Source organism: Mastigoproctus giganteus, chromosome 8, assembly GCF_048544385.1.
Source record: "Mastigoproctus giganteus isolate SK-2022 chromosome 8, ASM4854438v1, whole genome shotgun sequence".
Classification (NCBI taxonomy): domain Eukaryota; kingdom Metazoa; phylum Arthropoda; class Arachnida; order Uropygi; family Thelyphonidae; genus Mastigoproctus; species Mastigoproctus giganteus.
In genome coordinates this window covers 70,777,223-70,803,947 of record NC_143582.1, presented here as the reverse complement: position 1 = coordinate 70,803,947, position 26,725 = coordinate 70,777,223, and the positions used below count along the sequence as shown (strand labels likewise).

The window sequence follows — 26,725 nt, the reverse complement described above, 5'->3', positions numbered from 1 at the left end:
GGGTCCGTTGTTGTTTTCGGTGTTTATGAATGATATTGATGATGGGATATCAAGTTTAATGTCCAAGTTTGCAGATGATACAAAGGTTGGCAGGGTTGTTAAGGACACCACTGACGCTATGCTGCTGCAACAGGATCTGGAAAGGTTGAACAGATGGGCTGAGAGGTGGCAAATGAAGTTTAACATTGACAAATGTAAAGTACTACATATGGGAAACAGTAACCCCAGAGCAACGCATCAACTCTGCAGTACTACACTGACAGTGGTGGAGAATGAAAAGGACCTGGGGGTAACTGTGCAGGCAGATATGAAGTTCTCTGAGCAGTGCAGACGAGCTGCAAGAGTAGCTCATGGTGTCTTGTCAATGATATACAGGAATTTTTCTAGCAGGGATAAGGAGGTGATTATTCCCTTGTATAAGGCAATGGTTAGGCCACATCTTGAGTACTGTATACAGGTCTGGAGGCCTCATTTCAAGAAGGATGTAGAGCTGCTGGAACGGGTACAGAGAAGGGCAACAAGATTAGTGAATGGAACAAAGGGTTGCTCTTACGAAGAAAGGCTTAAGTTTTGCAAATTACAGAGTCTGGAGACTAGGCACCGGCGAGGTGATCTGATAGAGGTGTATAAGGCTTTGAATGGTTTGAGCATGCTCAATGCCAATGGGATTCTTCATCTTGCTCAGAATAATCAGCTCAGAGGGCATAAATTCAAATTGAGGAAGGACGGATGTCAGATAGATGTGCGGAAATTTGCCTTTGGCCAGCGGGTGGTTGGTTGGTGGAACCGACTTCCATCACTTGTTGTTGAAGTTGATAGCCTAAACAAATTTAAGGCTTAACTGGACAGGTATTTCGAGCGAACGGAGGGGGAAATGGGAAGTGGTGTGTGTTTTTTTTTTTTTTTGGCTGATGCTGAATAAGCTTGCTTTCTTGCATCATATGCCTCTACTAATGCTAATAACTAATGCTAATGACAGTACGCTGCAACAGGATCTAGAAAAATTGAGCAGATGGGCTGAGAGGTGGCAAATGAAGTTTAACATTGACAAATGTAAAGTACTACATATAGGAAGCAGTAACCTCAGAATAACGTATCAACTCTGTGGTACTACATTGACAGTGGTAGAGAATGAAAGGACCTGGGGGTAATTGTGCAGGCAGATATGAAGTTTTCTGAGCAGTGCAGATGGTCTGCAAGAGTAGCTCATGGTGTCTTGTCAATGATATACAGGAATTTTTCAGGCAGGGATAAGGAGGTGATTATCCCCTTGTATAAGGCATTGGTCAGGCCATAACTTGAGTACTGTACACAGGTGTGGAGGCCTCATTTTAAGAAGGATGTAGAGCTGTTGGAACGAGTACAGAGAAGGGCAACAAAATTAGCGAATGGAACAAAGGGTTGTGCTTATGAAGAAAGGCTTAAGCTTTGCAGATTACAGTGTTTGGAGACTAGGCACCTACGAGATGATCTGATTGAGGTGTATAAAGCCTTGAATCGTTTGAGCATGCTCAATGCTGATGGGATTCTTCCTCTTGCTCAGAATAATCACCTGAGAGGGCATAAATCAAATCGAGGAAAGACAGTCGTAGGTTAGATGTGCGGAAGTTTGCCTTTAACCAGCAGGTAGTTGATTGTGGGAACAGACTTCCATCTTTTGTTGTGGAAGTTGATAGTCTAAATAAATTTAAGGCTGAGCTGGACAGGTATTTGGAATGAATGGAGGGGTGAAATCGAGCATTTTTTTTGGCTGATGCTGCATAAGCTTACTTTTTTGCATCGTATGCCTCTACTAATGCTATTCTAACAGCACCTCAAGAATATCAAAATATCTAATGTTTAAGTTGTATTTCCCTAATGAAATATACAATAAGACAAAAATGAATGCCAACAAAAAAAAAAAAAAAAAAAAAAAAGAAAGAAAGAAAGAAAGAAAGAAAAGAAAATCCAGAAACATTAAATGGAAATGAATGTTAAAAATAAAAATTAGCATTTTACTTGTTTTGCATGCTGGCATATCCACTTTTCATCCAGTTCATCCAACACATTGGTCTGTGCTCTTCTCAGCTCTGCCCTTCCTATCACCCTTCGGTCTGCACTTTTGTCCTCATTTTCACTAAGTTCACTATTCTCTGAGCCTTCAGTTCTAGAAGGTGTTGGACATAGATGGATGGCTATATCTCTTTGCTCTGTAACCTAAGAAAGAACAATGTCTGATTGAGATAACAGATTACAGAAACCACATATACTAGAAATAAACAAAATCACACTGAACAAAAATTTACATGTTTCTTTAAGTCAACTACAACACAGTTCCAACATATACAATATCTGAATTAAACCTATAATGTAGCAAAACAATAATACATTATAGGTTTAAAAGAAATGTCTTCAATGATATAGGAAGGAGAGGTCTATGTTCAAATCATGTTGGAGATGGGAGGAATTTTTACAAACCACTTCAATCAAGGCTCTAATAGTAAGCCTATCTCAGATGGAGGATCATGTATTTCCTCCCTCCCATATAAGTTATTTCTGGTTTCTTTTAAAGCCAATACAATACACAAGTGTGCTTGTAAACAAACATAAGTAATAAAGCACAATATGAACTGGTCCACTATGGCCAAAGTAATCTCTTCACTAATGAACCTTCAAAAACATTCACCTACTAGAGAAAAAAATTATATAAGGCTTTCACAATGTTATATACAAAGCCAGTTCAGAACAGATGTTCCTGTAATCACTCTGCCTCTCCTCCTACCCGCTCTTCCCTCATCACCGGCCACAATCAGAACTGAATGAATACGCAACTGGACATCCTCCTTGTAGGAATAATGACACTGATCTGAAAACACTACATACTCACTTCTTCCAGGCTAACTAGTGAATACCCTGGTGGGATATGAAGCCACTTCTGATGGTCAACGTCTGCTCTGCCACCACCCTGATCATTCTGTCTCCAGCACCAGTGAATCAACTCGTCCATAATCAAATTCAACCAACACCTCAACTTTCCAGATGACTCCTCACAACAGGTAGAACTTCTACTCATGCTTTTGCGCTTTCTCTTTCCTTCCCTAATCCAAGTCCCTTCTCTAGGGACATCCCCATCTTGCACTACACTATACATAAAACCGTTATTTCATTTGAATCTTACATTGTTTTTGTATAGGAAATTCAAATTTTTAATTTTGTTAACTAGATGGCTCTAACGTATAATTATATAGCGTTATACGCATCACTGTTTCTATTAGATAGCATAGTATTGATATTAATTAAATTTATTGATCTTATTAATTTAAAATATCATGCCCCAGATGAGAGCAGCAAAGCAACGGGCACAAAGTGGTAGGAGTGCTGTGACTCGGGGAAGAACTGAGGGGGGCGATTCTCCAACACATCACAGCCTAAAAAAAAATGTGCAACTTGTGAAATGTTTGCCGAACTCTCTGGAACAGAACATGATATTGCCATGGGGGATGTCTTTGTGTGTGCGCGATGTAAGGAGTGTAAGGAAATCAGGTGACAACTCAGCGTTGTTAGGGGCCTATATGAGAGCTTGAAGGACAGGGTATCTATTAGAAAGGATCTAAATTGAGGGGCCCATCAAGCTCTTAGCTGCCCACATCAATACCAGAGCTTGCACTTGGTCATCGTGCGACACAGCGGCAATCCCCAAGGCAGAATGCGCTGATCCCACAGGAACTAGTAGTTGTTGGTGACTCTATTGTCAGGGAAAAGGGGAATATGCTTTGTAAAAAGGATAGGTGGAACAGGACCAGGGTATGTCTGCCAGGAGCAAAGGTTGATGACGTTGTAGAGCAGATATCATCTTTTAAGGGCACAAAAGGTGATATAGTTGTACACTAATGATATTAAGAGTAGGAGACCGGCAGAATTACTTAACAAGTACAGGTCAAGGATGAAAAAAAGCCGTGAATTAGGGTTGAATTTGAAAGTGTCTGCAATTCTGCCCAGACACGATAGGAGGGAGTATATGATGAGCCTTGTCATTCAATTCGGCCCTGGAAAGATTGTGCAAGGCTCAAGGGATAGAATTTTTTTCAGCCTGATCTGTACTTGTTAACAGGAGAGACTGCTTCTACAGGGATGAGATACACTTAAATAGAAAGGGTGCAAGAATATTTGCTGATGCTATGTTAGGTGGGTTGGAAAACTGCTAGGTTGAGGGGGATACAAGGACTAATAGTTTAACAGTAGCCACAGGCAGAGGTGAAGGTGATTCTTGCACAACTTCTATTAGAATAAGAAGCGACCTGGAGGGAGGGGTGTTGGGGGTTTCAGGGACAGATGGCAGTCATCGTGAAATAGGTGGGTATATGGGATATGTCAGAGTAACTAGGAATAGGTACAGGTGCATGTATGCTTGCATGTATACCAACGTTAGAAGTATAGTAAATAAATTTGATGAATTTGAAGTGTTGGTCAAGACATCAAAGGCGGATATTGTTGGGATAACAGAGACTTGGTGTCACACAGATATAAGGAATGCAGAAGTGGAATTTGGGGAGTACAATGTGTACAGAAAGGATAGACAGGATAGGAAAGGAGGTGTTATGTTGTTAATTAAGAAAAACAAAATCATAAGAAGTGCACTCAGTTGATATAGATGAACAGTGCACTGTTGAGTCAGTTTGGTGTGACATAAGCACTGCAAAAGCAAAAATAAGAGTAGGAGTGTTTTATGGGCCTAATGACTCGAATGAGTACAACGAAAAATTGTACATAGAAATATAGAGTGGGCCAGGAAATCAGAATGTCTTATAATGGGGGATTTTAACTTCCCAGATACTGACTGGAACTTGTTGGCTGGTCACTTACACACTAGCAAGACTTTTGTAGATTTATTGGATGATTGTTTTCTGCAGCAGCATGTTCGAGAGGCAACCAGAGAGAGTAATACGCTTGATCTGGTTATCAGCAGTGATCATTTGTGTATTAAGAATTTGCAGATAAAGGAGCCACTAGATGGCAGTGATCACAGTGTACTGACGTGGGATTTACATAAAGTTTTAATTACCATCAGGGGTAAAGGAAAGTGTTTTTGCTTCCGTAAAGGTGAGTACAGTGGTCTCAGACAGTTTAATTCTGTACAATGGGATCAACTGAAGATGTTACCAACAGTAAATTCTAAGTGGGAAGCATTCAAGGAATTAATCGTGGATGCTACTCAAAGTTTCATACCTATTAAGAAATATTGTTCAGGGTTTAGGCCTAAATGGTTATCAAATGAATTAATGAGACTCGTAACAGAGAAGAAAAATGCATGGGATGCATATAAATTATCAAGCGACACAGAAGCCTATGGCAGATATAAGCTAGTCTGTAATCAGGTCACAAAGGAGGTTAGGCAGGCGAAGGCAGATTACGAGAAATCTTAGGCAAAGGATGCTAAGAAAAACAGCAAGGATTTCTTTACTTATATAAACTCTAAAAGGAAGGAAATGAATCTGATTGGTCCACTTAACATTGATGGTTTGACTGTTGATGATCCTGCTCAAATAGCAAACAAACTGAATGAGTATTTTGCATCTACATTCACACATGAGGAATTATTAAGGTTTGAAAATGGCAGAAGGTTATCAAATTGTAGCAGGGTACTTAATGATTTTGTAATAACTGAGAGCAAAGTGGAGGAGAAATTGTTGAAGTTAAACATAAGAAAAGCACCAGGGGTGGATGGGATCTATTGAGTTATATTAAAGGAGGCAGCAAAGCAAAGCAACTAAGCAAACTCTTAGCCATAATTATGAGAGCATCCTTGGACACAGGGGAGGTTCCCATGGACTGGACATGTGCAAATGTATCCGAATTCACAAAGGGGGATCGAAGGGTGACACGAGTAATTACAGACCAGTTAGTTCAACTTCTGTTCCGGGTAAAATAATGGAGTCACTGGTTAAAGATGCATTGCAGGATCATCTAGATAAGATTGCAGCAAAAATTCAGACGCAGCATGGGTTTGTTAAGGGAAAGTCTTGTCTGACAAATTTGATTGGTTATTATGATGTGGTTAAAAACGAACTGGATGCAAAAAATAATTTTGATATCATATATTTGGATTTCAGGAAAGCTTTTGACACTGTTCCGCATGGAAGACTATTGTTCAAATTGGAGCAGAATGGTATGAAGAGTAAGTTGTTACAATGGATAAAAGGATGTTTAAGTGGGAGAAGACAGAGGGTAGTAATCAGTGGGTGCTGCTCTTCATGGACTAATGTTATTAGTGGAGTCCCACAGGGGTCAGTGTTGGGTCTACTGTTTTTTTGTATATTTATCAATGATATTGATGAAGGTGTATATCAGGCTTAGAGTCGAAGTTTGCAGATGATACAAAGGTTGGCAGGGTTGTTAATGACAGTAATGGCAGTGTGCTACTGCAACAGGATCTAGCTAATTTTGGTAGATGGGCTAAGAAGTGGCAACTGAAGTTTAACCTTGCAAATGCAAAGTACTGCATATGGGTAGAAGTAACCGGAGAGAAAGGTACCAACTGTGTGGAACTACACTTAAGTGATAGAAAATGAAAAAGACCTGGGAGTAATTGTGCAGTCAGATATGAAGTTTTCTGAGCAATGCAGACAGGCTGCCAGGGCAGGTCATGGGGTTTTGTCAATGATATATAGGAATTTTGCTAGCAGGGAAAAGGAGGTGATTGTTCTTCTGTATATAAGGCAATGGTCAGGCCACACCTTGAGTACTGCGTACAGGTCCGGGCCCCATTTTAGGAAGGATGTCGATTTGCTTGAGCATGTACAGAGAAGGGCAACAAGATTGGTGAGGGGAATGAAGGGATCCTCTTACCAAGAGAGGCTTAAGTTCTGCAAATTTCAGTGGCTGGAGACTAGGCACCTGCGCGGTGATCTGATTGAGGTGTATAAGTCCTTGAATGAGTGGAGCACACTGAATTCTGATGGGATCCTTCCACTTGTTCAGATTACAAACCTAAGAGGACATAAATTCAAATTAAGAAAAGACAGATGTAGAATAGATGTGCGGAAATTTGCCTTTAGCCAGCGGGTGGTTAATTGCTGGAACAAACTTCCATCTGTCGTTGTGGAAGTTGATAGGTTGAATAAATTTGAGGAGGAACTGGACAGGCATTTGGAGGGAATGGCGTGATTTTTTTTTTTTTTTTTTTTTGGCTGATGCTGCATAAGCTCATACACTTGCTTTCTTGCATCACATGCCACTACTACTACTACTCCTCTCCTCTGTTTTTGCCTTTGGGGTGCCTCCCGCCTCTATATGCCTTCCTTGCCTTCATTTTTTTCTGTAAAATGCTCCTTTCTGTTGGCTCCCTTCATTCTTCTTATTGCAAGAGTGCAGGCAGCCCGACATGCATTCTTTTGACTGTCACTGGTTTGGCTACCCATGCTGTGGACAGATGCTGGGAGGTTCTTTCCTGGTGATCGCGCCTCCCAGCAACTAAGAGACCAGTCAGATGGTGGAGTGAGAGCGTACACGTTGGGACCCGAAAGATGGTGAACTATGCCTGGGCAGGACGAAGCCAGAGGAAACTCTGGTGGAGGTCCGCAGCAGTTCTGACGTGCAAATCGATCGCCTGACCCGGGTATATGGGCGAAAGACTAATCGAACCATCTAGTAGCTGGTTCCCTCCGAAGTTTCCCTCAGGATAGCTGGCGCTCGAGGGAATCAGTCTCATCCGGTAAAGCGAATGATTAGAGGCCTTGGTGCCGAAACGACCTCAACCTATTCTCAAACTTTAAATGGGTGAGAAGTCTGGCTTGCTTGACTCGAAGCCCGGACAAAAGGATGCGAGTGCCCAGTGGGCCACTTTTGGTAAGCAGAACTGGCGCTGTTGTTGTTGTTATTTGGTTTTTTAGGAGCATTAGCAACTAAGGCCATATTGCTCCGGGATATGCGGTGGTCATTCCTTGACCTTTCCGCATACTCCGTATTTGGTGGTGACGGGCTCGAACCCCGGTCTAATCAAGAAGCATGTGCTACGCACTGCTGCTCCTTCCCACCTGGCTACGGAGGCGCCAGAACTGGCGCTGTGGGATGAACCAGAGGAACTGCCTTACAAATACACTATATCCACAAAGTCAGTGCAATAATCACACATTTAATTTGAACAGTGCAATGCAGAAATGATTCCAACAAGTTTTTTTGTGTGCAAATCCAAGGTTGTATCAAATGCACACACTATTTGCATAAAAAGAATATCAAAGTGGCAATCCAGTAGAGAAGGCAAAAACTGTTTTATCCACAAATGTTTACTGAACCCTCAAGAAAAGGTCATAAAAAAAGGTCATTGTTTTTTTTTTTTTTTTTAAATTCTGTACATGTTGTGATGTATAGATTTAAAATATTTCAACCATTTCTTCTCATTTATTCTAAAAAAATTGATTTCAAACAGGTTTTTTAGGATAAATGAGAAGAAATGTTTGAAATGGGGACTTTAATTCCTCTGATTGAACATGTTAACATTAAATTTAATGATTAAAGCAAGCAAAATCTAGGGTCACCCAAAAGTCTATAGAATATTAACTAAGTTTAGTAAAGTACAGTAAACCCCAGCTATTCGCGGGGGTTACGTTCCTGAGAAATGCCGCGAATACTGAGTTATGGCTCCCATAGTAATAAAGGGGTTCCGTTCCAAAGTATGAAATGTATAAGAAAAACTAGTCTAAAATTTTGTCTATATGTATTATATGTACCTTCATAATATGACTATGTACATAGACAGTACATAGTGAAATGCAAGCATATGGCATTGAAATGAAAATAAGAAACAATTTAATGTAATATTTATTAGAAATTTCAAACAAATCTTTCAAACCAGCACCTTTGCTAGCTAAAAAACTTATCCTGGCAGTGCTATCACCAGTTTCGCTAGTGTTGATAAAGGAGTTTTGTCTTTTCACAAATGATAAGTGAACTTAGCGGAATTTTATTTTGAGTTCGGTCTTCTATCCACAGATTTAAAGCTTTTCCCATTTTCTCTAATTTAACATCATGAGTTACAGAGCAAATTTTTGAAGCAATTAGCGCGTTTTCACGGACACTACGGCAGATTTTTTCTTCCGATTTTTGGATTGATCGTACCGTTGACTCAGTGATTTTATAATGTTTTGCCACTGAGGAGACACTTTCACCATTAGATATTTTGTCTAATAACTCAATTTTATTCGCTAATGTCATCACCTTCTTTGATCTTTTCCCATTTCCCTTGTTATTCGTAGCTATATTTTTGTACGGGTTAGAAAGAACTTGTCCACAATAAAGTCACTTTCTTCCGTTAACACACTCGAAAAAGTCTGTTTTACACTGGAAAAGGGTAGATTTATCACTTTTGTAAGACTATCAATTTATAAATTGATAAATTTATTCAATTTATAAGCATATAAATTAAAAGCAAACGACGAAACCTTCCATGACAAGCGTATAACATATACTGAACAAGGATTAGCGAGAAACACCCATGCTCGCGATTTTGTCACCCCTCTCCCCCCACTCACTGAGCGCTGTTTTGACCGGGAAAGATAATTTAAGCCACGCCCATGTTTTTTTATGGCGGAAAATGTTCATGGCGCTTTAAAATTTACATTTTTTTTAGGTTTCATTTTATATTACATCAGCGACCGCGAATACGCGAAACGCGGGGGTTTACTGTAATACTTTTTTGCTTCAAAATGGAGCCTCAAAGAATTTTTTATGGTAATACTGCTCCAATTAAAAAATAATGATGCAGGTAAGGGTCTAAATATCATACAAAAGAAATACTAAAATTTATATAATTTGTTATTCTGAAAGTTCAAAGTTTTGCTTTTGGTAGCTGTTATATACTAACATGCCCTCTCAAGGACTCGCCCGCAGCAGTAGCAAAACCAATCCCCACCAACATTAGTGGTGCAGTGAGAGAACCAGTATCCTATGTTATTTTATGAAGATGAAGTGCATGCATAACTTTTGCCATTTTATTGACTTAATTGTCACACTGACTTGTACTCTATAAGTAGCTTTATAGTCCTAGTCACTCTCGTTATTTTATTTTTTAATTTAGCTAAAGATTTTGTAAGTTACTACTTAATATACGAAGAATCTTTGTATTGTTTGAATCTCATTGCCATTGTTATAATTATAGAGTGAGTGGTAGAGGCAGCAAATCAATTAAGTTGTGGTTGGTTAGTTGGATAATTTTGTTATATATTATAATTAACTTAACTCCTAATCACTTGTTGGGCATATATCTTTTATGTTTAGCTAAGGATGTAACTAATTTAACATTGTGACCGTTATGGTATAATGTAAAACTAGTTAGCATAATACATATCACAGCTTTTAGGAATCCATTAGCTTAGTGTAGTACTGTCGATTAATCAATTAAATTTATTAATCTTATTAATTTTCATTGTTAATCAATGGATGCTGCTCTTTGTGGACTAATGTTATTAATGGAGTCCCCCACCCAGGGTTCGGTGTTCAGTACATTGTTGTTTTCTATATTTATCGATGATATTGATGAAGGCTGATATATCAGGCTTAATATCCAAGTTAAAGGTAATACAAATTTTGGCAGGATGATTAATGAAAGGACTGACAGTACTGCAACAAAATCTAGAAAAGTTAGGCAGATGATCTAAGAAATGGCAATTGAAGTTTTACTTTGACAAATGCAAAGTTGTGCATATGGGTAACAGTTACCCCAGAGTAACATACCAACTGTGTGGTACTACACTCAGGTAAGTGGAAAATGAAAAAGACCTGGGGTGAATGTTTAGTCAGATATGAAGTTCTCTGAGCAATGCATACAGACTGCCATGAGGTTTTCTCAATAAGTGAGAGGCATTTTGCTAGTAAGATAAGGGCATGATTATCCCATTGTATAAGGCAATGGTCTTTAGGCCTCATTTTGGGAAGGATGTAGAGCTGCTGGAATAAATGCGGAGAAGGGCAACGAAATTGGTGAGGGGAACAATGGGGTGCACTTACCTAGAAAGTGCCTCAGTTCTGCATATTGCAGTGTCTGGAGAATAGGCACCTGCGAGATGATCTGACTGAGGTGTTTAAGGCTTTGAATGGAAATTGGTGAGGGGAACAATGGGGTGCACTTACCTAGAAAGTGCCTCAGTTCTGCATATTGCAGTGTCTGGAGAATAGGCACCTGCGAGATGATCTGACTGAGATGTTTAAGGCTTTGAATGGATTAAGCAAGCTCAATGCTGATGGGATTCTTCCTTTTGCTCAGACTACACACATGAAGGGGCAACGATTCAAATTGAGGAAGGATGGTTGCAGAACAGATGTGCAGAAGTTTGCCATTAGCCAGGGGATGTTTGATTGCTGAAACAAACTTCCATCTGTTGTGGAAGTTGATACCTTAAATAAATTCAAGGAAGAACTATACAAACCACTGGAGGAAATGAATAGGTGAAATGGGGTGTGTCCCCCCATTTTTTTGCTGTTGCTGTATAAGCTTGGTTTCTTGCAACATTTGCCACTACTATTGCTAATGGGTAACACATTAATAAAAGACTTGTTTAACTTCTGTTCCCAGGAAAATGATATAGTCACTTGTTAAAGAACTAATACAGAACCATCTATGTAGGAATGCAGTTATACTTCAATCACAGAATGAGTTTACCAAGGGGCAATCTTGTCTGACCAATTTTATTGGATACTATTTTGCAGTAACAATGAAACTGGATGCATAAAATAATTTTGATATCATACTTTGGATTTCAGAAAAGCCTTTTATTCTGTTGCGCATATCAGACTTGTTCAAATTGGCACAGTATGATACTAAAGTCAAGTTACTGCTATGGATAAAAGAATGGTTGAGTGGGAGAAGACAATGAGTTGTTATTATTGGATGTGCTCTTCATGGGCTAATGTTATCAATGGAGTCCCTCAGGGTTTAGTCCTGGGCTCCTTGTCGTCTTCCACTTTTATGAATGATGCTGATGTAGGTATATCAGGCTTATTGTCTAAGTTTGCAGATGAAACAAAGATTGGCAAGATGGTCAATGCACAGTAATCAGGGTAAGGTGCTGCAACAAGGTCTAAATAAATTAGGCTGATTAGCTGAGAAATGGCAACTGCAGTTTAACACTGATAAATGCAAGGTACTGCATATGGGTAGCAGTCATCCAAGATTAACATACAAACTGTGTTACTACACCCAAGGTAGTGGAAAATGAAAAAGACTTGCAGATAATTATGCAGTCAGTTCTCTAAAAAGTGCAGACAGGCTACCAGGCCAGCTCATGGAGTTCTGTCAATGATATGCAAGAATTTTGATAGCAGGGATAAGGAGGCGATTATCCCATTGTATGAGGCAGTGGTCAGGCCACATCTTGAGTACGGCATATAGGTCTGGAGGACTCATTTTAGGAGGTTGGTTGGTTGGGTGGTTTTAGGATTTTATGGTGCATTAGCGTTCAAGGCTATAATGTGCCAAGTTTTAGGAGGATGTAAGGCTGCTAGCACAGGTACAGATAAGGGCAATGCAATTGGCAAGGGGAACAAAGGGGGTGTTCTTACTAAGAAGGGCATCAGTTCTGCAAATTGCAGCATCTGGAGACTCGGCACTAGTCTCCAAATGCTGCAATTAAAGCTTTGAATGAATTGAGCAAGTTCAATGCTGATGGGATTCTTCCTTTTGCTCACACTATGCACATGAGGGAGCATAAATTCAAACTAAGGAAGGATGGTTCTGAGATAGATGTGTGGAAGCTTGTCTTTAGCCATCAGGTGGTTGATTGCTGGAATAAACTAGGTAAACTGTTGGAGGGTGATGGATAGTGAAATGGGAAGGTTGGCTAATTCTGTATAAGCTTGCTTTCTTGCATCATTTCCCACTGCTAATAATACTTTCAAGAAAAGGCAAAATATTGGTATAACCCATTTCTGAAAAAAAAAAAAAAAAAAAAAAGATGATTGTCAAGTGCTGCAACTCCATTTGTGTTATAAGATTTACACCACCACTCCACTGCTGGATTAATAGATCACTGTTTCAATTCATTATCATCATTAGCCATATGGTACAAGGAAACCTATGGCTTTTGCTGCAACAGCCACAAAAAAAAAAAAAAAAAAATTTTTGAGTTACCCCTGAGAGAGAGAGAGAAGTAGAAGGGAAACACCAAGAAAGAGAGGTAGTAGTTGTTGGCGCATCTGCTTCTGTGGCCATAATGCACCTCCCAAGGTTTTTGCAGTACTTTGATCCAAGCCCGAGGCAGGATTCGAACCCGCGACCTTTGGGTTGCTAGGTAGGCACTTGACTCACCCGGCTAGCCCTGTCGGTCCCAAGAAAGAGAAGAATGATGATATCCTGCTTAGGAACCTGGGTATCCAAGCCCATACTCACCAGATGCGAGCCCCTGGGGTTATAAGAAGCCTAGTAGCTTATAAGATTAATTCCTTGAATGCTTTCCTTTTAGAATTTGCTATTTGTAACATCATCAGTTGGTCCCACTGCATAAAATTTAAAAACTGTCTAAGACCGCTGTATTTTGCAGATTTGCCAACTTCTTTTTCTCTTTCTAATTTTCTTTTAGAGTTTGCAAATCCAGATAACTTTTTGGGAGGCATTTTGAAGGGATATTGATAATTTTTAATATCTAACCTAAAGATAAAAAATCATAATTGGAAACAAACTAAGTAGAATATAATTATAGCAGTCCACTTTTTGACAAACAACGTTGTAACATAAACAAAGGCAGTAATTAAGTATTTGCCTACAGCACCACAATCATGAAAAGATACAAAATAACTTTGGCTGTATTGAACAATCTTTGCAGATGAACACATTAGCACAGAATGAGTCAATTGTTTAGTATAGTTTATTAGCAATTTAGTTTATTATTCACTTCCTAAGAAGCGAGAGATCTCTTGACATGCCAACACGACAATCTGTTTCCCTAAGACCAAGTGACAGGGCATAACACGATACGTTCAGGCACCTCCGTAGCCACGTGGGCAGGATCAGCAGTGCATAGCATACGCTTCTTGATTAGACCGGGGTTCGAGCCCCATTACCACCAAATACGGAGGATGCAGAAAGGTTAGGGAATGACCACCGCATATCCCTGGAGGAATATGGCCTTAGTTGCTAATGCTCCTAAAAAAACCAAATAACTAACTAACTAACAATACGTTCAAACTAATAATTGATCTGAAAATAAATGAATACTTGAAATATATTGAAAAAGATAATTGTCAGAAGCACTAGAAACCAGAAGAATTATGAAGAATACTTCTCTTTAGTGATCCTACTTAATATTAGTAATGCACTAATATTAAGTCATGAAATCTATGATGTGCACCTCTACAGATTACTCAACAATGACTGATAAACACACTTCAGTAAAATCTCGGAGGACCAAGCCAGGGTAACACAAACTAGTTTTATACAAAGTAATCGTTTATATGATACACATAGCATTCCCCTGTGAAAGGCTAGGCGGGTTTTCTATGTAAATATATTTGTTTATTACAAAATTCGGTAAATATGTATTACAAAATTCATTTTCACCCTGTGAGAAATATATATTGTTATTTTTGTATGTTTAATACAAAACTTGGCACAGCTGTCCGTTTTTTGCCCCTATTATTGCCTCTGTCCATCCGGTTTCTACTTTCCAAAGGATGGCACTGACTTGTTAGAAATTACTTTCATGTAAACAAAACCAGTTTACGGTGTATCTACAATGCAAGTGCACTCTGAAAAACATCTTTGAGAAGGATGAATTTAAATTAACAAAAGAATTCCTAAGTTGTTTACATACACTCCCTTACTTTCCAAGGGATTAAGGTCAATTGCAATTGTTACGCCAGTTCAAAGAGTCATTTGCTACAGTATACAGTAATTCAGTGGTTCTCAAACTTTGAGCCACACCTCCCTTGACCTGTAAAATTTTCCTGGCACCTCTCTTGAAGTAAAACATCTATAACTGTTCAATTTCTTATTTTTAATATGTTAATACTTATATTTTAATATAAGTACATATAATAATTATATGTTAATACTTAATTCAGACTCCTGCAAGGTCAAATAACGTGAGAAAATAACCCAACCAATTGCTCGTAATAATCAGATCCCAAGAATACAGTCAAGGAACACTATGCGTTCTCCCGTCAAAAATATCCCAAATATTTTCTATAATTGTTTACATTAATAATACAGATCAAATAGTAGTAGATATCTAATAGTAAAAAAAAAAATTGTTAAAAAAAATAGATTTTTAATATATGCCATGGAAATCTTACATAAATATACGTGGTCCCAATTCTAATCTCAACGATGGCAATTTCCACTTGCAGTCTGCCAGACCCCATGTACTTTTTCTGACAGAATCTTAGTTATCGGTTGATTCAACTACTGCTCATCTCAGATGCCCAAATTATTCGCTGTATGATTCCTCTCGCCTCAAAGGTGGTACTTGTGCATATGTCCGTTCTGATATTCCCTGTCAGAGACTTGGCAATTTGGAATCTCCTCTCTTTGATTTTCTCTGGCTTAAAATCTCTCTACCTCATTGTGTAAAATTCATCTGTTGTCTCTACCGTTCTCCCAACTCCACTAATCACTTGGAGCTCTTTGACTTCCTCCCTTTGCAACTTGACTTTCTCCAGTCCAACTTTCCTAACAGTGAGGTAATTTTCCTTGGTGATTTTAATGTTCACAACTCCAGCTGGCTTCCGTTTTCTAGTCACACAGACCCAGCGGGACGAGATGCTGAGGCTTTTGCAATTACTAATGACCTATCACAGATTGTTCATTTACCTACAAGAATACCAGACAATCCTAATCATACAGCCAATACGCTTGATCTTTTTCTCACAAACAACCTTTCTAAGTACACGGTCGAAGTGAGAGGTCCTTTAGGCACTTCAGATCACAACTTGGTGATTGTCTGTTCTCCAATGGAACCTTAATCTGGTGCTATTCCCAACCTTGTGTTGTTTGGCATTACAAGAATGCAAAATGGGATGACCTGCGAGACTTCTTTTCTTCTTTTCCTTGGTCGAATTACTGTTTCAAAACTTCTGATGTCAACATTTGCTCAGATCGTGTCAGTGAAATTATTCTTGCAGGAATGGAATCCTTTATCCCAAATTCCACTTTAAAATCTTGTCCTTCATCTAAACCTTGGTTTTCCAATAAATGTGCTAAGGCTGTTCAAGAGAAGAATGTTGCATATCGTAATTGGCTTGTTTCTAATTCTTCAGTTTCATTTTCTGCCTACACCAAAGCTCGCAACAATTGTAAAACAGTTATTAATCAGTCCAAACTAGAGTTTGAACAGGCTAAGAGTAGAAAACTTGCTTCTTGCCCTAATGGTAGCCGAGCATTCTGGTCTCTTGTCAAAGCTATTGGCCGCAACTTTGGCCCATCTCTGCTCCCACCTCTGTCCAAACCAGATGGTTCTGTTGTCACTTCAGCCAAGGATAAAGCTGACCTGCTAGCATCCCATTTTTCTTCCAGCTTATGTATTAATGATCTTGGTAAAACACCTCCCACCATTACCAACACGCTCCATTCAATGCCTCCTGTGGTCTTCCGTCAAAAGGATATCAGAGGGATTTTGAAGAATCTTGATGCTAAGAAAGCTCCAGGTCCTGATGGTATTTCTCCACTTGTTCTCAAAACCTGTGCTCCTGAACTTACTCCTATTCTTTGCCGCTTTTTTCACTTTCTTATTCCAAAAGTATTTTTCCTTCTGCTTGGAAATTTGCTCATATCCAGACAGTTCCTAAAAAGTGTGACAAATCCCTCCCATCCAATTATCGTCCCATTGCAATTACTTCTCTTTCTAAAGTAATGGAGAAATCAATTATCCACCAACTCTTAAACTACCTAGAAACCTTCCGTCTGATCAACGATCGCCAGTATGGATTCCGTCAGTGTCAATCCACTGGTGATATTCTGGCTTATGTTACCCATTTATGGACTAATTCAATGGAATGGTTCGGTGAAACACAAGTAGTTGCTCTTGACATCTCAAAGGCTTTCGATCGTGTTTGGCATACAGGTCTTCTAAACAAGCTTCCATCTTATGGTTTGCCAACTGTTTTTAGTAATTGGTTATCCAGTTTTCTGTCTGATTGCTCACTGAGGGTGATAGTACATGGCTCTTTATCTTCTAACTTCTCCCCTAACTTCTAACTTCTCCGGTGTCCCCCAAGGTTCAGTTCTTTTCCCAACTCTTTTCCTATTGTATATTAATGACCTTCTTCCATTGACTGGAAATCCTATCCATAGTTTTGCCGATGATAGCACATTGCATTCCACTTTCCATTTTGAGAAACCTTGTCCTGCTCAATCGGCCTCAACTTCTCGAATATCTGCTACCAATTCCTTAAATGCCGATCTTCAGGTAATTATCCAGTGGGGCAAAGACAACTTAGTTGATTTCAACCCTTCAAAAACTCAGTCTTGTCTTATATCTCACAAAAAGGATTCTTCTGCTCCTATGCTTATCTTTAGTGACACTCCGATTTCTAGGCAAAATGATATATCTCTTTCGGGGATTACCCTGACTTCTAATCTCTCTTGGCACAAGCACATTACAAATATTGCTTCCTCTGCATCTAAAAAGCTTGGTTTTCTCTTTCGCTCTCGGCGTTACTTTTCTTCCAAACAGCTGCTCACTCTGTATAAATCGCAAATCTGCCCTGCCATGGAATATTGTTCCCACATCTGGGGTGGTGCCCCCAAAACCTCTCTCAGGCTTCTTGATTCCATTCAGAAGAGGGCATTTAGGTTAATTAATGATTCATCTCTAACCGAGTCTCTCCACTCGCTTTCTCATAGACGTACTGTTTCTGCTCCATGCCTCTTCTACAGATACTTCCATGGGCACTGTTCTTCTGAATTTGCTTCTATAATTCCCACTCACTCTTTCAAAACAGTCCGAACACGTGCTGCCACCAGCCAACATCCATTTACTGACCAACTTCAAACCCACAGAACCAACTTTTCATCTTCCTCATTTATTCATTCAACTGCCGTTTTCTGGAACAACCTTCCTTCATACGTATTTCCTGAAAATTACAATCTACAGAAGTTCAAGTCCAATGTCAACAAATATCTTCTTTTGTCTTCTCAACCTCCAACCCAAGCATGGTACTAAGTACTATAGGTTCTAATACCTCTCATGTTTGGGGTTCACATAAAAAAAAAAAAAAAAAACAACTATTACATTGTCCACAATGCAGCTGGTAAATTAAGGCATCTCCCCAGGGCGTTGCGATGCACAGTTTGAGAACTGCTGCAGTAATCTATTTTTTGTGCCATTTCATCTGAGCTGATGTCTTTTTTGGAACTTAGGTCTTTAAAATAAAGGAGTTCATTATTTTTCATTATATTTTTTTAATGGGTGTTCTATTATATTATGATAAAAAATAAAGATATGAAAATGGCAAACCATTTTCAGGGTAGTAAGTTATAATTAATTAATATTACATCTAGCAGCATATTCAATGCAGTTAATTTCGAAGCTGGTAAAGGAACAATTTAAAAGAAAGAAAATTGATTTTTTCATTTCATATAAAAATTTGCTGCTATTACAATTAATTTGTTTTTAAATTTAATATATCATGTTTTAATTACTGCTTCCTTTAATTCATTGTTTTCTGCCAATTTTAAATTCAAAAGAGATTATTTTAATATAACTTAAGAGTAATGTAACTGATAATGATATTGATCCAATTTTAAAAAAATTAAATAAGTAACTACACTTGAATCAATTCACATTTTAAGAGCGATAGACCAAAAAGCTTTCAATAAATGAAACATATGCCACAGCCACAATAGATAACAAAACATTACATAGGTATGATAACTAGATCGTACGTATAGCTTAGCTTAATTTTCAGCACTCACCTCATAGTAATCCGCTTAGCTGGTGGAGGGTTTTATCACATACATAGTGGTTATAGGATTCTAATACTTTACAGGGATTATGGGTTTTAAAATTAAGTTATGGGCTGTAGAAAAATTTTTAAGAAAGGAAAGTGCACCTTCCATGGTTGCCTAATAAAATTAAATTAAGAGAAAGAAAAAAAGGGAAATATATAAGCTAATAATCGCGCACGAGCGACTTTCGAGTTTCCTCGTCTTCAGTTAGCTATAGTGGAGGGGGGGAAGAGAGTGCGCTTGTCTTATATACGGGTTGGGTTCCCGAAATGCATTTCAGTGCACGTGGAAACTTGATATGTGCTAAATTCCAAATGGGGGAGAAATTGGCGGGAATCTTTTTGTTTAACACGTTGAGTGATGTATGGCGCTTAAACCATTATTACATTATAGCACATAAGGACTCCTTAAAATATCAATAGGTATGATAATTAAATTTGCTGTTACAACAGAATCAAAATTTATTAAACTACTTTCAAAGATATAGAAAAGTACCTATATTTACTTCAATGTGTACACCCTTACATATCACACTTTAACTTTACACATCAACTACTAAATGAAACTAAACTTTACAGTTTTCGGATCTCAGCTTATATAGATTCTGAAATCAATTAAAACAGTTTCCCTAGAACGAATAAAACTGCATCTCTGGCCTTTAGTCAATAGAGCTGCTGCTGTAGAAAGCATGAATAAGAACTAAAGGTATTAACATTCCACAATTTAATGGTGTTCGTAACACATTTACAACTGCCTCTCCTACATACTGTACCAAATCACACTGGTCAACTGTTGGTCAATTGCTTTCTTGTGTCCATAGCCAGTGGACAAGATTTAGGCATATTCCCAACGTGTACAATACACTGTGGTCAACCTTTGTTCTACTGTAAGCACCCTATTAGAGAATTAGGAAAGAGTGATTTTCCTTTATCCTGGAAATTAATCTGTTCTTTCGCAGAAATAAGTCGTCCGCACTTTCAGTAAATTTCGCATGTCTCTGTTTACATGGTAAGTACAAGATGGCTCTAGTTTGTATCAGGGCATTAAAAAAAAAAGAAATCACTTTAAAAATTTGAGATTACAGAGGGCCCCACAAGTCTCCTCTATGGTGAGGCTCGAGGCTAGCACCTCATGCGCCTGTTCATAAGTATGTCCGTAATGCGAGGTGAAACCTAATAATCAGCACTCTGTTATCTGTGGAATGAGGAATTTCAGCACACCTTAGCCCTAATTTTGTTCGTAGGAAAGGTCATCTTGACCGATCATGTTTCATCTTTCCTCAGAAACAAAAGGCAAACTTTTCTCCTAATCTAATATGTCAACAGAAGTTCTATATTGTGCATTTGAAACAAACAAAAAAAAAATATGTTTAGAAGCAGTAATTGCAACACTTCCAAGGAATATCATAGAATAGTTCAGACGGAGTAACATTACTTTATGGCAGCAGATTGCGTCAGGCTTAGTTTTTGTAGAAAAAAAAAAAAAATCTTTCCCTTGCTCTTCAGCTTCTGGCACCCCTGTAAGAATGGCATCATGGGCAGCTGCCCCGTCAGCCTGTGCCTTCATCCAGCACTGTGTGTGAGTGAGAAAGAACAAAGTTTAATTCTTAGTTAGTTTTATTAATACTAACCCTTATTTAAACTTTTCTTTAAATATAAACTATTTTATTTAAGTAAATCAAACAATTTTATCTTAAATTTCACTACACACCACTGCATACATCCATTCTCTTTCTCTCACCCCCCCCCCCCCGTGAGAGAAAGAAAATGGATGTTTGGGAGGGAAAACCACATAATTTAACAGGAAAAAAAAATTATATAATGTGTAAAATATAAGAAAAAAGTATAAAATACAGAATAGCAGCAAATTGTGAATGAGGGTTTTGAGTGTATTAAATTGTGTCGCAACTATTCCTTCCCCTGGATTCGATGGCCATTTATGGCCCCCCTGCCCATCCAAGCAGACACCATGCTGTGGCTACTTGAGCATTAGCATTATGCATTAGTAGAGACATAGGATGCAAGAAAGCAAGCTTATGCAGCATCAGCCAAAAAAAAAAAAAAAAAACCCTTCCACTTCACCCCTCCATTTGTTCGAAATACCTATCCAGCTGAGCCTTAAATTTATTTAGGCTATCAACTTCCACAACAAGGGATGGAAGTCTGTTCCACCAACCAACTACCCGCTGGTTAAAGGTAAATTTCCACACATCTATCTTATATCTGTCTTTCCTCAATTTGAATTTAAGACCTCTCGTGATTATTCTGAGCAAGAGGCAGTATCCCATCAGCATTGAACATGCTAAAACCATTCAAGGCTTTGTACACCTCTATCAGATCACCTCACCGGTGCCTAGTCTCCAGACACTGTAATTTGCAAAACTTAAGCCTTTCTTCGTAAGAGCAACCCTTCGTTCTTTCATTAATCTTGTTGCCCTTCTCTGTACTCATTCCAGCAGCTCTACATCCTTTATGAAATGAGGCCTCCAGACCTATATACAGAACTCAAGGTTCGGCCTGACCATTGCCTTATACAAGGGAATAATCACCTCCCTATCCCTGTTAGAAAAATTCCTGTATATCATTGATAAGACACCATGAGCTACTCTTGCAACCCGTCTGCACTGCTCAGAGAACTTCATATCTGCCTGCACAATTACCCCCAGGTCCTTTTCATTCTCTACCACTGTCAGTGTAGTATCACAGAGTTGATACGTTGCTCTGGGGTTGATGTTTCCCATATGTAGTACTTTACATTTGTCAATGTTAAACTTCATTTGCCACCTCTCAGCCCATCTGCTCAACCTTTCTAGATCCTGTTGCAGCAGCATAGCGTCAGTAGCGTCCTTAACAACCCTGCCAACCTTTGTATCATCTGCAAACTTGGACATTAAGCTTGATATACCATCATCAATATTATTTATAAATACAGAAAACAACAATGAACCCAACACTGAACCCTGAGGGACTCCACTAATAACATTAGTCCACGATGAGCAGTGTACAATAATTACCACTCTCTGTCTTCTCCCCCTCAACCATCCCTTTATCCATAGCAACAATTTGCCACCAATGCCACACTGCTCCAATTTGTGCAGCAGTCTTCCATGTATAACAGTATCAAAAGCCTTTCTAAGATCCAAATATATAATATCAAAGTTATTCCCTGCATCCAATTCTTTTGTGACTACATCATAGTATCCAATCAAATTGGTCAGGCAAGACCTTCCCTTAACAAAACCATGCTGTGTCTGAGCTATAACTGAATTCTTGTCAAGATGATCCTGCAGTGCTTGTTTAAACAGTGCTTCCATTAATTTTCCTGGAACAGAAGTTAAACTTACAGGTCTATAATGAATTGGGGTTACATTTGCACATCTCCAGTCTGTGGGTACCTCCCCTGAGTCCAAGGAAGCTCTCATAATTATGGCTAACAGATTGCTTACTTCCTTTGCTGCCTCCTTTAATATAACTGGATAGATCCCATCCACCCCAGGTGCCTTTCTTGTATTTATCTTCAACAATTTCTCCTCCACTTTACTCTCAATTATTACAAGATCATCTAGCTCACTGCCAGTATTTACTTCATCTATGGAATTCCCTTTCCTGAATAACTCCTCATGTGTGAATGTAGATGCAAAATATTGATTTAGTTTGTTAGCTACCTGAGCAGGATCATGAACAGTTGAACTATCGATATCAAGTGAACCAATCTGATTCATCCCCTTCCTTCTAGAGTTTACATAAGTAAAGAACTCCTTGCTGTTTTTCTTTGCATCCCTTGCCAAAGATTTCTCGTAATCTGCCTTCGCCTGCCTAACCTCCTTTGTAACTTGGTTACAGATCAACTTATATCTATCATAGGCTTCTGTGTCACATGTTAATTTATATGTATCACATGCATTTTTCTTCTCTGCCATATGTCTCATTAGTTCATCTGACATCCATTTAGGCCTGAACCTTGAACAATATTTCTTAGTTGGTATGTAAAGCCTAGTAGCTTCCAAGATGAGTTCTTTGAATGCTTCCCATTTTAGTTTTCTGTTGGTAACATCATCAGTTGGTCCCACTGTATAGAATTTAAATACTGTCTCAGACCATCGTAGTCGCCTTTACGAAAGCAATAACCCTTCCCTTTACCCCTGATGGTAGTTACCTCCTTGAGTAAATCCCACTTCGGCACACTGTGATCACTGCCACCTAGTGGTTCCTGTATCTGCAGATTCTTAATGCATGTTCACTTCCATCAGCGCACTTCACTGTCTCCTGCCAGTCTTGACAGTAAGTTGTTATTCTGGCTATATCCTTTCATCTTTATAATACAATTTCTTTGTTAAAATTCAAGTAGGGCTGTTTCCTATTCATTCAATTTTTCTTTAAGTGGAATTGGTATTAATTTTTGCTTAATTTTGCTTTTTACCTTTATTTATTTTAGAATTATATTTGTTTTGTTTTTAATTCCTTTTCTTTTTGGTCTCTGTCGGATACTATGATATTTATGTCTGCTTACTTTTTGTCTACTACGTATATATCATAGCAAAAACAGAGCCTTTGCTTTTTGCTGTATTTTCTTTGGTTTTGGCTGCCGTCCCTTGATGATGTAGTTAAAATCTTAAGATCTATAGCACTAAGTACTATTTGTACACTTTCATTTATTTTATTTAATTTTATGTAATTTGCTTTTATTTTTCAAGCACCTTTTAATAATTTTTTCCATTGTAACTACACCTGACAGGTCAGCACCTCTACTCATACACTTACCTAATATAGCTGATTTGATTTTTCACTAAAACTTATCATTATTATTAAATACTGTATATATAAAGGAGCCTCAAATTTAAATATGGCAGGGGCCTCTTTCATCCTTAACCCGGCCCGGACTGCATGAATCCAAAGGGTATGGGGTTCTGACGAATGGTTTAGGATGGTTGTTAGAAAGCACGGGAACCAAGATGGTATATTTCATGGAGGGGGGGGGCGCAGAATCTGTAGTTTCGCTACTGTAACTACCGACGCACTATATAATACTGCAGTATTACAGATTGAATGCTATATTTTTTCTTTCAAATTTGCGAAGGGTTACAAAGCGTGCAACCACTGTCCAAGTGATATTGAACATTTGAAAAGAACAAACACGCTTCATAAAATCCGAATTTTAGCAATTACAATTAGCAGTACAATTAGTTGAAAATCAAACAGCAAATAAATTCCACTATAATCCAATATCAGAGAGAGGAGGAGATTTACCTGTCCAATTATTAGCCCCGTTTCTTGTGCGTTATATTTTATAACAGAATTTATAACCTTTTGCACACTTTCATCAAATACCACTGTCCTGCCCATAATAAAATCGGTTCATTTAATATACACTAACAAATTAGTCAATATACGTAACCTATCCGGCCAATAATGCCACAACAGCAACTACCATATGATATAAGAAGACAGCGACATCTCCTTAGAACAGTGAAATTAATTTCTTCCATGAGTTTCTGAAACTTGGAGAACATGTGCTTGTGGACAAAATGTTCCAAAACCTAAGATGGCATTATTATGTTTATTTCCGAATTGGAAATATGTACATAATGGTGTAAAACGTTTCGTGGTATTTTCTTACCACTTCTTCAGTGACAGCTCTCTTTGCAATATCGCAGTCAAAAAGATCACTCCGATCACAAGAACTTGTGATTAATATTAATATTAATATCAATGATTAATATTAATTTCCAAGTTGTGGGGGCTCGAAAATGCTTGGGATAACTCACGAGAACAAACTGTACTCCAGCCATCTGAGATCAGACAATTACAGCTTCGATTAAAGAGACGTTTAAATTCCTCTAATCATCGACAGGACTGGTGACTGTCAGATTTCTCCAAACGAATGACAAGCTGCGAAACCATCCATTTTGACCCCTTACGACTACGCTACTGTCACGTATTTATATGTACCAATATTAGTCTTTATTTAAAACTCAAGTACAGGGGCTCACATCTGGTGAGTATGGGCTTGGCACACCCAGGATCCTGAGCTGGATATCATCTTTCTTCTCTTTCTTGGCGATTCCCTTCTCTCTCTCTCTCTCTCTCTCTCTCTCTCTCTCTCTCTCTCTCTCTCAGGGTTTAACCCCGGGGGCTCACATCTGGTGAGTATGGGCTTGGCACACCCAGGGTCCCGAGCTGGATATCATCATTCGTCTCTTTCTTGGTGATTCCCTTCTACCTTTGACTCTCTCTCTCTCTCTCTCTCTCTCTCTCTCTCTCAGGGTAACTCGGGAACTTTTTTTTTTTTCCTGGTGCAGCATAAGCCTCAGGCTCCTTGCACCATTTAGCTAATAATAATAATAATAATAATAATAATAATAATAATTAAGAAAATTATTTTTCGCTGGTGCAGCAAAAGCCTCAGGCTTCCTTACTACTACTACTACTACTACTACTACTACTACTACTACTACTACTACTACTACTACTACTACTACTACTACTACTACTACTACTACTACTACTACTACTACTACTACTACTACTACTACTACTACTACTACTACTACTACTACTACTACTACTACTACTACTACTACTACTACTACTACTACTACTACTACTACTACTACTAATAATAATAATAATAATCATAACGATGATGATGATGATGGGCGCGATGGTCCATTGGTTACGACACTGGACTACCAGCCTAATGGACCCAGGTTCTAGTGCAGAATTGGTGGAAGAGAACGCCGCTATTTTCTGGGAGACCGATATAATAATGGTAATAAATTAGAATAATAATAATAAATTAATTAATAGTAATAAAAATTAATAAAATAAATAAATATCGTGAAAGTTGCTCCAAGGGACCTACTTAGACGAAGGTCAGAGTTGCGGTTAAGGTAGATTGTGACGCCATTCTGGCGTCACAATCTACCTTAACCGCATCTTGACGCCATCTGGCGTCACTCGCGAGAACTAGCACTGGATATAGGTCGAAGCTAAACAGGTCCACCTCCATAGATGGATGATGTCGCACAGAAATATTAATTATATTGCATCGAGTGTCGCACAGGATAAAGTCACTCGCGTTCAGAAGGGTTGGTTCGAAAATTCAGAGACGGTCTCCCGAGGAAGACAGTGAAGGGAGTAGTGCTGCAGCCCGTTCAATTTTGTCTTGAATGGGCCATGGCCCGTTAGTAAATAGGTTGCATTTAACCCCGGGTTAAACCACGGGGGGGGGGGGGGTTTGGACACGTCTTGGCAACCAGTGATATGAATCACTTCGCCTTTGTTTGATGCTGTCTGCCTCCACGAGGTTAAGTGTGGACAAGGTTGGGCCCCATCAGGGATCTAGCGGCTAAATGGCCAGAAGAACAACGATACACAACACTACACTTACAAAATCCATACACTTTTAAATCTCTGGCCTTTACAGGGAACTGTTACACCTACAATGAAAGCAACGCGGAGTTGGGGGAAACCTCCGGTGCTGCTAGACACGAATACATTTTACACTTTACACTTTTTGTCCCCCGTATGGCTACCACAAGAGAAGAGCAAGACCATCCAATCCCACCAACTGGAGGTACTTCCTGTGCAACTGCGCTAGTGACCACCCAGAAAGGGAGAAAATCCACTAGTGACCACCAGGAAAGGGTGAAAACGCCAGAAAATGCGCTAGTCACTACCGCAAAAAGGGAGAAAACGCCAACGCGTTAAGTGGAGCATCGAAATGAATACGTACATCAGGCAAGCATATTGCAGCTGGAGACAGATATATGACAACTTACAGGGCGCGACTACATACTAATTGGCTGGAATGATT

The 26,725-nt window shown here is 38.8% G+C and overlaps 1 protein-coding gene across 1 annotated transcript in view; it reads right to left on the bottom strand.

The window, feature by feature from the left end:
* LOC150081618 (protein odr-4 homolog) overlaps nt 1–24,315 on the bottom strand; it is a 121,518-nt gene extending 97,203 nt beyond the window's left edge. Inside the window, exons 1-2 of the mRNA XM_090379472.1 lie at nt 24,157–24,315; nt 1,999–2,196 (exon numbers count right to left, since the gene is read on the bottom strand). Coding sequence (XP_090235598.1) covers nt 1,999–2,196; nt 24,157–24,252 — 294 coding nt within the window. The 5' untranslated portion in view covers nt 24,253–24,315. The remainder of the gene's footprint in view (nt 1–1,998; nt 2,197–24,156) is intronic.
* Between the last annotated feature and the right edge of the window lie 2,410 nt (nt 24,316–26,725).